Below are 15,903 nucleotides of genomic sequence, written 5' to 3'. Positions count from 1 at the left end.
CATGGGGCCTGAACTCTGGGCCTGAGCACTGTCCCTCAGCTCTTCAGCTCAAAGCTAGCGCTCTACCACTTGAGCCACAGCACCACTTCCGGCTTTTTCTGCTTTTATATGGTGCTGAGGAATGGAACCCAGAGCCTCATGCATGCAAGGCAAGCACTCTACCACTGAGCCACCTTCCCAGCCTTCCCTCCTCCCCCCTCCCCCGCATCCTTTTTTTATTTTTATGTGTGCCAGAACTGCTTGAATTTAGCCTGGGTGCTGTCCATGAGTTCTGTTGCTCAAGGCTAGCACTCTACCACTTGAGCCACAGCTCCACTTCTGGCTTTTTGTGGTTAGTTGGAGATGAGTCTTTTGGATTTCTCCTGCCTGGCCTGGCTTCAAACCTGGATCCATAAATTTCAGCCTCCTGAGTAGTCAGCTTTCCTGAGTTTAAATCCTGCTACCCAATGATTGCATGACCTTGAGAGGTTTCTTATCATTGTTGTACCTCTGTTTCCCCATGTATGAATGAATTTACTAGTACCTATCTCCTGGAGTTAATGTAGAGGTGAAATGAGTTCCTGTGTTTAAAGCCCCTGGAACAGTGCCAGCCCAGCGTAGCAGCCTATAACAATTAGAGGCAACAGTCCTTAGACTGGCCACCACTAACTAGCTTGTGTTCTGGAAACTTCCTGACATTATATAGGGAGCAGGGGACACTTTCTTTTTCCTTTCCTTTCCTTTTTCTTTTGTCTAAAGCCTGCACTCAATTCAGTATCTAAAGCTTGCTTTCGCTCTTCAGCTGGCGCTCTACCCCTGAACCATGCCTCCAACCCCTCAGGGGACCCTTTCACATACAAAGGCGGCCGGGGAAGAGTGCTGGGGACAATGAAGGGGAAGGGCCTAGGTATGCCACACACATGATGAGCACCAGCAGGGAGGATGGAGGCTTCCTGCCAGACTTCGTGGGTGTGCATGCGGGTACAGTGGTTGCTCCCATCTTGAGCTGAGGGCTAATGTTCTATGCCAGCCAATTGGGAGGAGGGAAGGTGGCTGAGTGACATCCCTTCAAGGTCAGGCCAAGCGAGGCCCAGCTCCTCACTGTCCTCATCTACTTTCTCTCTGCCTTCCTGGACTGTATGTCCCTGTTCCTGGCCGGAGCCCTCTTGTCCAAACCTCCACCTGAAGCTTATAGCAGGCTGATCATGGGGGTGATGCTCATCCTCATTTTAGTGCCTTATCAGAGGAGAATGGAGCGTCCCTAGCCTACAGTTGTGTATGGCCAGCCTGGTCAGTGGGGAAGACCCATGTGTCATCTCCCTGTCCTCTTCCCCCCAGCATCCATTGCCTCCCTCCACCATCTTTCCTGGTTAGTGCCACTGATGGTGTGATTACCAAACTCCTCTCCTTGTTGCACACAGCTCCTATCCAGGCCTAGTCCTACGCATGCCCCCAACTGCTTGCCGAAAGACCCAGATCCAGCCCAGCACAAACAGTTCTGTCTCTAAGGCAGCTTCAGGCCCTGCCCAGGAGGGGTAAGGCCACTCTGGCATGGATCTGGGCAGGAGGCAGCTGCCTCCTAGCCCTGGGCTCTGTGCCATCTGTGGGCAGCCAGTAGATATCCTGAGGATGAGGGTCAGGGACCACCCCTCTCCCCACCTTCTCCAGGAGCATCTGGTTGTGATTAGGGACAGAGAAGTGAGAGGGGCAGGCAAAGGTCCAGCAGGAACCAGCAGCCAAGAATGACTTAATTGGATAAAATGTCTAATGACAAACTGGAGCCCCACAGCAGTGTCCTGGCCAGGCCTTGCCTCTACCTCTATCCTTGCTAGCTCCCAGGAGTTAATTCCCCACATCGTGTCCTCAATTAGGCAGTGATTGAGTGCTTACTGTTTGCAGTCTTCTTTGAAGAGAGCAGAGCCAAGCCTGGGGAAATTCAAGGGAGACAGGCACATGGTCACATCAGTGGTGGCTTCAGGAGAGTGACAGCCTAGGAAGGTGGCTCAGTGGTAGAGCGCTTGCCTTACATGCCTGAGGCCCTGGGTTCGATTCCTCAGTTCCACATACCAGAAAAAGCTGCAAGTGGCTCTGTGGCTCAAGTGGTAGAGTGCTAGCCTTGAGCAAAAGAAGCTCAGGGACAGTGCCCAAGCCCTGAGTTCAAGGCCCAGGACTGGCAAAAAAAAAGGAGAGTGACAGCCACATCCTGGGGCCTTGGCAGCGGTGGGGGGTGGGAGAGGAGGAGTGGGGCTGACAGAGTGAGAAATGAGGCCCATATAACCTGGGATGGGCTTGTCATTGATGAAATCATAGGTGTGGGGTGAGGAATGGCATCCATCTGTCTGGTGGGCTGGGTTCCTCATACATCCAGAGTGGGTAGACAATTGGAAGGAAAATCTCCATCTCAAATGGAAAAGGATGTTTTTTTTTTGTGTGTCATTTAGAACTGATTTAGGGGTTGGATGTGATTTAGTGGCTGAGGTGATTAGAGAGGATCAAGATGGAGGCTAGGCCTGAAGAGAAAAGTTTGAGAGACCTACATTTCAATCAAAGATCTGAATGTGGTGGTATACAACTATCCTCCCAGCTACTTGAGGAGTATAGATAGGAGGATTGAGGTTTAAAGCACCTTATCTACAAAAGCCAAACCACTAAAGTTAAAAAGACTGGAGGTGAGGCTCAAGAGATCAAGGCCCCGAGTTCAAATGCTAGTACCCCCAGCCCCAAGAGGAAAAAAAATTGATTTAACAACCCGAGGGAACTGGAGAGAACATGCAAGTATTAGTGCCTGGGCGAGGCTTTTCCAATTCTGTGCTGGTGGCAGACATTGCTAATGGATCCTGCCAATCTCTCCTATGAAATCCAAATGAAGCTTTAGAATTCTTTTCACTGACTGCTGCTGGCTGTCACTAATGAATTGGAGACAGCATTTGAGATGAAACTGTTTGCCTTGCCAGCTGGTCCCTGTGTCCCTAGTTTTATGGGGAAAGTGACGTGGCCAAGATCAAAGCATGCAGGTAGTGAGGAGACTAAGATGCAGATGCAGCCACAGTGAGGGTCCAATCAGGAGAATCACTCTCCACACCTAGAACCTAAGTCTGAGCAAGAAGGCAGAGAAGTTGCCCACCTTGAATGCTGTGGAGAATATAAAATGGCTCAGTCATCTTACATGAACCATAGTATCGAAGTTCTATTTTAAAAAAATTAGAAATAGAGCCAGGCAGAAGTTGAGAATACTCACCCCTTTGGGAACAGATCAACCTGGATGTGAAGCTTTTCTCCGGCTCTCGATGTGACCTCTAACCTCTGAGCTTGCTTCCTCTCTACAGAATGGAGAGCATCTGTCTCTGGCAGAGGGGTGGTGAGAGTTGAAAGCATGGAGTATGCAAGCTGTCTGGTGTGGCATTGGGCACATGGGTTTGGGGATGTGCTGTGTATGGGCTGGATGATTTTGGTGTTGAGACCTCAGCAGGACATGTGGGCCAGTTGTAATTGAACCCTCTCTTGGTTCCTTACTGTGAGCTGCTGGCACTCAGTTTCCTGTCTTCTCCCAGGTCACCATGAAAGCCAGGCCTCTGCATGGGCTGGGAAGACCACACGGGGCTGGAATCAGACAGCTCGAGGAAGCCCTGGACAGGTGTCTGAGCCAGACAGGACCCAGCTGAGCCTGGACCTGGGTGGGGGCCCCTTAGCCATTGACACGCTGCCAGACAACAGGACCAGGGTGGTGGTAAGTGTTGGGTGAATGTGGGGGAGGGCATGGAAATGGGGGCTGTCCTGGTGCCCCAGGTACACATATCAGACACTCTTCACACAGCCTTTGGGGTGGGCCCTGGAGATTGGGGTGGAATCTGAGAGTCCACAGCATCGGCTCAGCCACTCCTTCCAATGGGCCAATTAAAGAGAGGAGTGGCCAGGCACTGGAGACTCACGCCTGTAATCCTAGCTATTCAGAAGGCTGAACTCTAAGGATCTGGTTCAAAGCTAGCCTGGGCAGACAAAGCTGAGAGATACTCATCTCCAATTAATCAGCAAAAAGGCAGAAGTAGAGCTGTGGGAAAAGCTAAGGAACAGTGCACGGGCCTTGAGTTCAAGCTCTAGTACCAATACAAAACAAAACACCCAAAAGTCCCTCCATACTGTCTACTCATCCCTTTCCTCAGCATGGTACCTGTGAGCTGTCCTGGCTTCCACCTCCATCTCCCCATGTCAACTGCTGCTCTTGATAGGTCCCTCATAGACATAATCTGTGGACAGCCTCTGGTGGTGGATGAAGATTTGACATTTATATTCTTGGCCACCATTACTTTGCTATATCTTTAATCTTATTTATTTATTTATTTGGTCATAAGGCTTGTCCTCAGGGCCTGGACACTGGGCACTGTACTTGAGCTCTTTTTTGCTCAAGGCTAGCACTCTACCACTTTGAGCCACTTCTGGTTTTTGAATGGTTAATTGGAGATTAGAGTCTTATGGAGACTTTTCTGCCTGAGCTGGCTTTGAGCAGCAATCCTCAGATCTCAGCCTTTTGAGTAGCTAGGGTTATTAGCAAGAGCCACCAGCACCCAGCTTTTTTTTTTTTTGGTTGGTCATGGGGCTTGAACTCTGAGTCTGGGCTCTGTCCCCGAGCTCTTCAGCTCAAGGTGAGAGCTCTACCATTTGAGCCACAGTACCACTTCTGGTTTTCTGGTGGTTAGTTGGAGATAAGAGTCTCATAGACGTTCCTGCCCAGGCTGGCTTCAAACCACAACCCTCAGCTCTCAGCCTCCTGAGTAGCTAGGATTACAGATGTGAACCACTGGTGCCCGGCCTAAATATAATTTTTAGTATAGTGAAACCTGTGAGCTCTTTGTTTCCCACGGAACCCTTGCTCCTGCCTGTCAGGCAAATTGTTTCTCCTCTGTTCTCTTGGCCCTGGGTCCTCTTTTTCCTGCTTTCCCCCACCCTTAACAATTGTGCTTCCTGAATTTCTCATAAGAGGAAAAATTCTCTTGAGAACTTACAAGTCTAAAAATGCCTTTATTCTCAATTTGATTGATGGTTTTGCTGAATATAGATATATGGATTAAAAATGAGTTTCCTAGACAGGTGCGGGTAGCTCATGCCTATCAATAATCCTAGCTACTCAGGAAGCTGAGATCTGAGGATTGTGGTTTGAAGCCAGCTTGGGCAGGAAAGTCTCTGAGACTCTTATTTTCAATTAATCACCCAAAAAAGCTGCAAGTGGAGCTGTGGTCCAAGTGGTAGAGTGTTAGCCTCGAGAAAAAAGCTCAGGGACAGCACCCAGGCCCCGAGTTCAAACCCCAGGACTAATAAACACACAATAAAAACTTTCTCCCAAAGTGTGAAGGCATGTCACCTTGTCATCCAGTGTCACTTTAATAGCTTGGCTGTCACTCTTGTTTCTGACATTTCTATATACCTCTGAAAGTTTATGGGGTGTTTCCTGTGAACCCAGCTTTTGGGAATCATGAGGGTTGTTCTTTTCCATTCCTCATGCTGGTCATTGGGGGAACCTTTTCAACTTGGGACTTATATTAGTGAATTCTGGATTTTTTTTCTGCTTTAATTCCCCCCTCCTCTTTTTTTTTTTTTTTTTGGTGATGATCCTGGGGCTGAACTTAGGGCCTGAGCACTGTTCCTGAGCTTGTTTTTGTTCAAGGCCAGCACTCTACCACTTGAGATACAGCTCTATTTCTGGCTTTTGTAGTTTATTGGAGATAGGCATCTCATGAACTTTCCTGCCCAGGCTGACTTCGAACTGCAATCCTCAGATCTCACTCTCCCTGAGCAGCTCAGATTATAGGCATGAGCTACAGGTACCTGGCTTCTAAGAGTTCTTTATTATTTTGCAATATTTTTCTTTAATTAATTAATTATTACTACTACTATTATTATTTTTGTCAGTTGTTGAACTCAGGGCCTAGGCATTGTCCCTAAGCCTCTTGGTGCTCAAGGCTAGCACTCTACCACTTGAGCCACAGCACCACTTCTGGTTTCTGAGTTAAGGTTAATTGATGATACTCTCACAGGGACTTTTCTGCCTGGGCTGGCTTTGAACTGCAATCCTCAGATATCAGCCTCCTCATTAGCTAGGATTACAGGTGTGAGCCACTGGCACCTGGCTTATTTTTTCTTTTAAAGCCTCTTGTTTTTGTATCATGGGTGAAATATCTCCTCTCTCTCTAAGGATATTTAACAAAGTTTGGAGTGTTTTGTTTTTTCCCTCTCTGTTACTGAATTTTCCTTTTACCTCAGGCTCTGAACTGACTTGGCACCATGAATAATTCTGTCTTTATTTTAAATTTTGAGACTTCGTTCATCAAAATATCATCCGTGTTAAGATATCACTCTAAAATATTCTTTTCTGTGATCCCTGAGCTTTTTGATGCCATCTCTGACTATTGCGCTGGAGGTAAGTGCCTCACCCACTCTACCCTAGCCCCAAGCCTAAGGACACAGCCCCACTCGCCTCCCTTCTGCCCTGCCTTCTGGCTTCTGCAAAGCAAAGGCCAGGCCAGGCATGGAGGAAAGGTGGAGCGGGCAGGCAGGGCTGGAAAGATCCCTGAGGAAGGGACTCCTGCATCTTAGCCCCACAGCTTAGCCAGGCCCTGGGTTAAATAACTGTTACCTGCTCAGGGCCAGACATGATCGTCAGAAAGGCCAGTTTTTCCCAGTCTTTACAAAGAGGATCTGGCAGAAGACCAGCCACAGAGACACAATTTCTGGAAGCAATTGTCTGTGGGTGTTTGGGACGGACAGTGGGGGCTATTGAGAACAAGGATGGCTTCAATAACACCAGAGCTTCGAAAACAACAGCACACGTTTTATTTGTTTGTTTTTCCTGCACTCTCGAATAGACTTGTTCAAAAGTATTGAAGATGGAGCCTGGGAATTTGTTTCTTTAAGGTTCCCCGTGTAACTGGGTGTTGTAATCCTAGCTACTCAGGAAGCTGAGATCTGAGGATCGAAGTTCAAAGCCAGCCCAGGAAGAACAATCCCCGTGAGACTCTTATCTCCAATTAACCACCTCCAAACTGGAAGTGGTGCTGTGGCTCAAGTGGTAGAGTGCTAGCCTTGAACACAAAGAGGCTCAAGGACTGTATCCAAGGCTCTGAGTTCAAGCTTCACAACCACCACCACCACCACCAACAACAAAAAAGTTCCCCATGTGGGGCCAGGTGTATTGATACATGCTTATAATCCCAGCTGTGTGGTAGGTGGAGATCAAGGTTCAAGGCAAGTTCCACAAAAGTTACTGAGACCTTATTTGAAAAATAAACTGGGCTAGGAAGCACATCCCTGGGGTCCCAGCTACTTGGGAGGCAGAGGTAGGGAGATGCAGGTCTGAGGCTGGTCCAGGCAAAAGCTGGAAATTCTATCAGAAAAGCAAACACCTAAGTAAAAACAAAAGGACTGGTAGAACACTTGTCTACCAAGTATGAGGCCCTGACTTTAAGCTCTAATACGACTAAAAGAAAAACATAGTTCCCCACAGAGGTCATATTAGGAAACAAGGCCTCATCCTAAGTGGCCAGATGAAGCTACCTTGGATAAATATAAATCCTGGCGCTGAGGTCTCGAGAGAGTTTGGAGAGCTGCAGGTTAGTAGCGTTGCAGAGAAAGAGATTCTGGGTTCCTCACTGCACGTGGGCTGGGATGAGTCAGGCACATGGAGCTGCTGCCAAGGACTGAAAGGGGGAAGTGGCGCATTAATGGCAACCCATGACAGTCTGGGGACCAGGCCAGGCCTCTGGGGATTTTGCAGGCTGTTTCTTGGCTCGTGTCCCACTTTGAGGTGGTTATCTCAAGACCAGAAGATTCCAGGAGGCTGACACAGGATGGTGAAGAGACTTGACACCTAGACCTGGGAAGGGATGGCAGAAGGCAAGTAGGGTACTTTCTGGTATACCAGGTTCTAGATGCTGCAGGGATCTAACACTGAAGGTTCTAATCACTGCAGGGATGCAGCTGGGGCAGGGGGGAATAGATCTAATGTTCTCCATGTCACCTCCTGAACGATCTGTGTATTCGTTTGCACTGCCTGTCTTTCCTGGAGCCCCTGGAGAGACCAGGCTGTGGCTCTGTGGTCAGTGCCTAGCCATGGCAGGTACCCCTTCTTCAGGGGAACAAGGGACAGAGGAAGTCCTCCATCTAGGTGGTGCCCTCATCCTGTGACCCTAAGAAGTCTTAGTGGCAAGAAGGAGGCAAGATGAAGCACAATCAGGAAGTGGATACTTCAAGCAAGTTCCATTTGGTCAGCTCCAAAATGTTCTGAAGTTTCCATAGGAAGACATCTCTTTGTCCATCTGTATCACAGCCTGGTCTGTGCCATACCAACCCGGCTCGGGGACCTCTGTCCCTGGGGCCATCTCAAGGAGACCAAGGGCCTGATAAATGGGCATCCATCTCTTGCCTTCTCAAGCAACCCAGACTGAGAGCAGCTTGCTGTGGGCTCTGTGCATTCAGCCTGTACTGGCCTGCACCACCTGGTCAGAGCCGCCTCCTCTGAGTTCGTCCCTGCACACAGTCTACCACCACCACCAGCTCAGACTCCAGCTCCGTGGTGGAAGAACACTTGCCTGGCAAGCACTCTGGAGGCCCAAGAACAAGGAAAATGAGACTTTGAGTGCAGTTTTCTTGTTCTGTTTTAGCATTTTGAGGTCCTTCTCCAAAGGCTTTCTTGGTTCCATGGTGCAGGTCTGGGGCCAGGATTTGGGAGGAATCCAGCTAAAGGCAGTTCAGTTCGGATTCAACGTCAACATAGCACGGCTCCCTGCTTCCCACCCCAATCTTCTCCCAGCCCAGCTTCCCTGAAGTCCCCCTCCTCTCTGGTTCAAGCACAGCTTCTGAGCTCAGATATCATGACAGGCCCAGAAATGCCAGGAGGGTGCCAGGCATCCAGGAGAGTGCGGTGAGGTTGGGGGTGTAGGGGGGAGGGGGAGGAGCTAGTGAATGTGATGCCTGCTTGGTTTCTACAACCTTCCAAAGAAGGCAAGTCCTAAAGAAGTTGTGTGGGTGGGAGGAGGGAGGGGAAAGTTGGGATCCAAATTTTGGAGAGAAGAGATTTTTTTTTTTGAGAAGAAAGAGTGTGTGTGTGTGTGGGGGGGGGTGAGTCCAGATGTCTGGTCTCCAGCTCTATTTGGCAATCCTGGCTCTACATTTTGATCCTGATATGTCCCAGCTGCACGGCCTTTAACCAGACACAACCCCTCAGTTAATGAACGTGACATTGGGAACTCCTGCTTGCTTCAGATTTCCAATATGTACTGCCCAGCATGGTGCTACATATCTGTAATCCCAGCACTTAGGGGTCTGAGGCAATAGGATCAAGAATTCCAGGGCTTGGGCTGGGAAGGTGGCTTAGCATCCATGAAGCCCTGGGTTTGATTCCTCAGTGCCACATAAACAGAAGAAGCTGGACGTGGTGCTGTGGCTCAAGTAGTAGAGTGCTAGCCTTAAGCAAAAAGAAGCTCAGGGACAATGCTCAGGCCCTGAGTTCAAGTCTTGGGACTTGCCAAAAAAAAAAAAAAAGAGTTCCAGGGCTATGTAGCAGGACCCTGTCTAAAAAAAAAAAAAAAACATAAAAATACACACAAAAAAATCTAAGCTGGGCACTAGTGGCTCCTGCCTGTAATCCTAGCTACTCAGGAGGCTGAGATCTGAGGATCACAGTTCAAAGCCAGCTGAGTCAGACAAATCCATGAGACTCCAGTTAACCAGCAAAAAGCCAGAAGTGGAGGTGTGGCTCAAGTAGAATGCTAGCCTTGAGTGCACACACACACACACACACACACACACACACACACACACACACAAAACAGCCACGTGCCGTTGGCTCACACCTAATCCTAGCTACTCAGGGGGCTGAGATCTGAAGATCATGGTTCAAAGTCAGCTCAGGCAGGAAAGTCCATGAGACTCTTACCTTCAAATAAATACTCAGCCAGAAGTGGGGCTGTGGCTCAAGTGGTAGAGGCTAGCTTTAAGCACAAAGAGCTCAGGGACACTGCCCAGGCCCTGATTTCAAGCACCAGAACCAGCAAGAAGGAAGGGAGGGAAAGGAAGGGAAGAGAAGGAAGGGAAGAAATGGAAGGAAGGAAAAAGAAAAGAAAGAAAGTGGGGGAAGGAAGGAGGGAAGAAAGAAAGGAGAAAGAAAACTAAACAGACAACAAAAAAGTTCTCAGCTGAGGGTTGTAGATACTGGGTTATCAGAGTTGAGTGTGAAGAGCAAAATGTGAGGTGGGATGGTCTCTCGGTTCCAGTGATGTCCCCTCCTCTCCGTAGCCCTGTGGTGCTCCCCTCCCTCCATGTCCATCTGCTTAGGCTGTTTCTCTTCCATTCTAGTCCTTCCTGTTGATTCTTTCCTTTTTTGTCCGTCATGGGGCTTGAACTCTGAGCTTGGCCTTTCCCTGTGCTCTTCAGCTCAAGGTGAGCGTCTACCCCTTGAGCCACAGTGCTACTTCCAGTTTTCTAGTGTTTTATTGGAGATAAGAGTCTTCATGGACTTTTCCTACCTGGGCTGGCTTTGAACCACGATCCTCAGATCTCAGCCTCCTGAGTAGCTAGGATTACAGGTGTGAGCCACCGTCGCCCAGCTTCCTTTTTAATTTGGGAAGGTTGGTCCCTTCCCACTCTTCCTTTCCTCCCTTTTTCCATTCTTCCCTTCCTACAGAACTCCTAGATTCACATAACAAAGTTAACTATTATAATTATTGTTAAGACAGCTTTTGCTCCATAGCCAAAGATGGCCTCAAACTCAATCTTCCTTTTGCAGCCTCTGGTATGCTGACATTACAGGTGTGTACCATCATGCTTGACCTCCTTCCTTCCCCCCTCCCTCCCTCCCTTATTCCCTCTGGGTTTATTTTGGTTGTGAGGCTTGAACTCAGCACCTGGGTGCTGTCCCTCAGCTTTTTTTTCCCCCTCAAGCCTAGCATTCTACCACTTGAAGCCATAGCACCACTTCTGGTTTTCTGGTGGTTAATTGGAGACAAATCTCAAGGCACTTTCCTTCCCTCACTGGCTTTAAACCACGATCCTTAGCTCTCAGCCTCCTGAATAGCTAGGATTACAGGCATGAGCCATCAGTGCCTAGCACCCCTCTTTCTTTTCTTTCTCCTTTCTTTTTGATCCCTCCCCTCTCCTCCCCTCCCTTCCCCTCCTTTCCCCTTCCCTTTCCGCTTCCCCTTCCCCTTCCATGTTGCTCAGGTTGGCTTAGACTCCTAGCTCAAGCAATCTTCCTTCCTCAGTCTCCTGAATATCTAGGACTAAAAATGTGCCACTGTGCCTAATTTAAGATTATCCATTTATTTATTTATTTATTTATTTTTTGGGTCCAGTCATGGGCCTGAACTCTGGCCCTGGGCGCTGTCCTTCAGCTCTTCAGCTCAAGGCTAGCGCTCTACCACTTGAGCCACAGTGCCACCTCTGGCTTTTTTCTTTTTTCTTTTTTTTTTGCTTATGTGGTGCTGAGGAATCGAACCCAGGGCCTCAGGCACGCAAGGCAAGTGCTCTACCACTGAGCCACCTTCCCAGCCCAGATTATCCATTTATTATTATGTTGTTGTTTGTTTTTGGTGGTGCTAGAGATGGAACCCAGGGTTTTTGTTTTGTTTTTGCCAGTCCTGGGGCTTGAACTCAGGTCCTGGTCACTGTCCCTGAGCTAGTTTTACTCCAGGCTAGCACTCTCCCACTTGAGCCACAGTGCCACTTGTGGCTTTTTCTGTTTATGTAGTACTGAGGAATCAAACCCAGGGCTTCGTGCATGCTAGGCAAGCACTCTACCACTAAGCCACATTCCCAGCCCTAAAATGAACCATTTTAAAGTGAACAATCCAATGACATTTAATACACTAATAATGCTGTGTGGCCAACATCTGTCTAGTTCCAAAACATTTTCATCACTGAAAGGATTCTCTGCATTGAGCAATTGTCCATCCCTCAACCCCACACTTGGACCCTGATAGTTACCAATCTGTGTTTTATTTCCTTTTTCTTTATTAGCATATATTAGTTATGCTGGGGGGGTTCATTATGACATTCCCACACATGCATGTAATGTATCCTAATCCACTTCATCCTCTCTGCTGTTTCTACTCCATTCTCCTATTTTTCTTTTTCTTTTGTATGTGTATTGGTCATGGAGCTTGAACTCTGGGCCTGGGTGCTGTCCCTGAGCTCTTTAACTCAAGGCTAGCACTCTACCACTTGAGCCACAGTACCACTTCCAGTTTTCTGGTGGATATTAGAAATAAGAGTCTCACGGGCTTCTCAGACTGGCTTTGAACCACAATTCTCGGATCTCACCCTCCTGGTGGGTAGCTAGGCTTACCACTAATGCTGGACTTCAATACCACTGATGCTGGGCTTCAATTCTCCTTTCTTAAAACAATTTTTTTTTTTTGGTCCGGTTATGGGGCCTGAACTCTGGGCCTGGGCACTGTCCCTCAGCTCTTCAGCTCAAGGCTAGTGCTCTACCACTTGAGCCACAGCGCCACTTCCGGCTTTTTTCTTTTTGCTTATGTGGTGCTGAGGAATCGAACCCAGGGCCTCTGGCATGCAAGGCATGCGCTCTACCACTGAGCCACCTTCCCAGCCCTCTTAAAACAATTTTAATAGGTTTTATTGTTCTATATTCATACATGCTAGTATAATGCCCACATTCATACTCATTTACCCTCTTTGTTAGCCCTTCTTTCTCCACGTTCTATTTCATGTGTGTACGCAGGCATGTGTGTGCATGTTTGTGTGTCTTTTTTCACTCAAGACTGGTACTCTATGAATTGAGCCACATCTCCACTTCTGGCTTTTGTTAACTAATTGGAGATAAGAGTCTCATGGAATATGGGCACTGGTGGCTCACACCTGTAATCCTAGCTAATCAGGAGGCTGGGATCTGAGGATCACGGTTCAAAGCCAGCCCCAGTAGGCAAGCCAGAGAAATTCTTTTTTTTTTTTTTTTTTGGTTGGTCCTGAGGCCTGAACTCTGGGCCTGGGCACTGTCCCTAAGCTCTTCAGCTCAAGGCTAGCACTGTACCACTTGAGCCACAACGCCACTTCCAGCTTTTTCTGCTTATGTGGTACTGAGGAATCGAACCCAGGGCCTCATGCTTTCGAGGCAAGCACTCTACCACTGAGCCACCTTCCCAGCCCCACCAGAGAAATTCTTATCTCCAGTTAACCAAAGGAAAACCAGAAGTGGTACTGTGGCTCATAGTGATAAAGCACTAGCTTGAGCAAAAAGAGTTTAGGATTAGCACCCAGGTCCTGAATCCAAGCCTCATGATCAACAAAAAAAAGAGTTTCATGGACTTTTCTGTTGGGTTGACTTCAGACTATGGTTTTCAGATCTCAGTTTCCTGAGTAGCTAGGATTACAGGAGTGCTTGGCTATTCATGTTTTACTTTTGTGGACTCACCAGACTGGGTGTTTCTGCCTGCACAAAATTTATATGCTGAAAGAGAGCCACTGATACTCAAACAAGCATTATTTGTAGGAGATACAAATATCATACAATATATGTTCAAGCCTTTTGTGTCTGGTTTCTGTCACCAAGTATGATAGTTTTCTGTTTTAGGAGTTCTGGGGTTTGAACTCATGGCCTTATGCCTGCTAGGTCGGCACTCTACCACAGAGCTACACCTCCAGCCTCTTTTATTTTTGCTGTGCTGGGGCTTGAACTCTGGGCCTGGGCGCTGTCCCTGAGCTCCTTTTGCTCAAGGTTAGCACTCTGCCACTTGAACCACAGTGCCACTTTTGACTTTTTCTATGATTAATTGGAGATAAGAGTCACACAGACTTTCCTGCCCAGGCTGGCTTTGAGCCTTAATCCTCAATCTCTCTCCTGAGTAGCTAGGATTACAGGTATGAGACACCAGTGCCTGGCCCTGTTTATTTCTGAGATAGTGCCTTGCTTCCTGCCTGGGCATGCACCTGGGCTGTAATCCCTCTGTTTTAAGCTTCTTGTCATAGCTGGGGGGACAAGAGCACACACCTGGGCTCAGGTCTTCTGAACCTTTCTGCCCAGACTGGTGTCAAAAACAATCCTTCCAATCTCAGATGTGTGTCCCTGGCACTCAGCTTTGTTTCTGGTGTCTTGAGCCCAGGTGGCTATGAAGTCCAAGCTGGCCTCAAACTTGCCATACTCCTGCTTCAGCCTCTTGAGTTCTGGAATTACAGAACTCACTTTGGCAGCATAAAGTTTTTGAGCCTCATCCATTTTATGGTTAAGTAATATTCCATTGTATGGATATACCATAAGTTATTTAGTATGGACATTTAGGCTGTTTCCACCTTTTGGCTATTGGGAATAGTACTGTTATATGCCTTATTATAAATGTTTTTTTTTTTTTTTTTTTTTTTTTTTTTTTTGGGTCCAGTCATGGGCCTGAACTCTGGCCGTCAGCTCTTCAGCTCAAGGCGAGCGCTCTACCTCGAGCCATAGCACCACTTCCAGTTTTCTAGTAGTTAAATGGATATGAGTCTCATGGAGGGCTGGGAAGGTGGCTCAGTGGTAGAGCGCTTGCCTTGCATGCCTGAGGCCCTGGGTTCGATTCCTCAGCACCACATAAGAAAAAAAAAGCCGGGAGTGGTGCTGTGGCTCAAGTGGTAAAGCGCTAGCCTTGAGCTGAAGAGCTGAGGGACAGTGCCCAGGCCCAGAGTTCAAGCCCCACCATCGGATCCAAAAAAAAAGAGTCTCACAGACTTTCCTACTTTGAACCATGATCCTCAGATCTCAGCCTCTTGAGTAGCTAGGATTACAGGCTTGAGCTACTGGTGCCCAGCTATTTTGTTTTTTGGTCCAGTCCTGGGGCTTGAACTCAGGGCCTGGACACTTTCTCAGAGATTGTTTTTCTCAAGGTTAGTACTCTTACCACTTGAGCTACAGCTCTATTTCTGACTTTTTGCTGGTTAATTGGAGATAAGGGTTTCTTGGGGCTGGGAATGCAGTTTAGTGGTAGAGTGCTTGTCTAGCATGCATGAGGCTCTGGGTTTGATTCCATAGTACCACATAAATAAATTCTATTTTTTAAAAAAAGAATCTCATGGACTTTCCTGTGCAGGCTGGCTTCAAACTGTGATTCTTGGATCTCAGCCTCTTAAGTAGCTAGGATTGCAGGTGTGAGCCACCAGTGTCTGGCTGTAAATGTATTTTCTTTTAAATATGTTTTTTTCCCCCACCATCCTAGTGGGTTGTGAGTGGTACTGCTTTGTAGTTTTGATTTGCATTTACCCTATGAATAATGATGGTGGAGATCTTTCCTTGTGTGTGTTGGCTGTCTGTGTATCTTCTTTGGAGAAAAGTTTACCCAAATCCTTTTCCTATTGGTTTTTCTTTGTTCATTTTTAAATTGGGATGTTTGTCTTGGGAACATTCCTTAGGTCTTCTGAGCCAAGCCTACATCTTCCCTGTCAACTGATGATGCTATTGCCCATGTGTTCCTGAGAAGATGTACAGCAATGCACATGAAGGCCTGGCACAGGGCTGATAAACAATAAACACTGGCTGACTCTGAGTTAATCTGTGATCCGTGGTGACAAGCTATTCTAGTTTTCTGAGAATGTCTTGAGTTTAGTACTGACTAGCTAATATCCTGGGATAGCTCTAAGCTCCAGGCGAACCCCAAGTTGGCCCCAGATAAGATAGGATGCATCTAATATGTCTGAAAGTTTGTATCCCCCACATATTTTATATGGAACCCCCAGAAGTGGGATGAATGCCCTTGTAAAAGATGGTTGAAAGCAGGGTGCTGGTGGCTTACTCCTGTCATCCTAGCTACTCAGGAGGCTGAGAAATTAGGATCATAGTTAAAGTCAGCCCACATAAAAAATCTATAAGACGGGGCTGGGAAGGTGGCTCAGTGGTAGAGCGCTTGCCTTGCATGCATGAGGCCCTGGGTTTGATTCCTCAGTGCCACATAAACA

General features: G+C 47.7%; 1 protein-coding gene across 2 annotated transcripts in view; it reads left to right on the top strand.

The window, feature by feature from the left end:
- Plxdc1 (plexin domain containing 1) overlaps positions 1-15,903 on the top strand; it is a 55,073-nt gene that overhangs the window by 1,817 nt on the left and 37,353 nt on the right. For both annotated transcript variants that reach the window (XM_013036019.1, XM_013036018.1), the window contains exon 2: positions 3,531-3,706. In XM_013036019.1, the coding sequence (XP_012891473.1) occupies positions 3,531-3,706 (176 nt within the window). The remainder of the gene's footprint in view (positions 1-3,530; positions 3,707-15,903) is intronic.

The sequence above is a fragment of the Dipodomys ordii genome, unplaced genomic scaffold, assembly GCF_000151885.1.
Source record: "Dipodomys ordii isolate 6190 unplaced genomic scaffold, Dord_2.0 Scaffold7, whole genome shotgun sequence".
In the NCBI taxonomy this organism is placed as follows: Eukaryota; Metazoa; Chordata; class Mammalia; order Rodentia; family Heteromyidae; genus Dipodomys; species Dipodomys ordii.
This window is presented reverse-complemented; position numbering and strand designations above follow the sequence as displayed.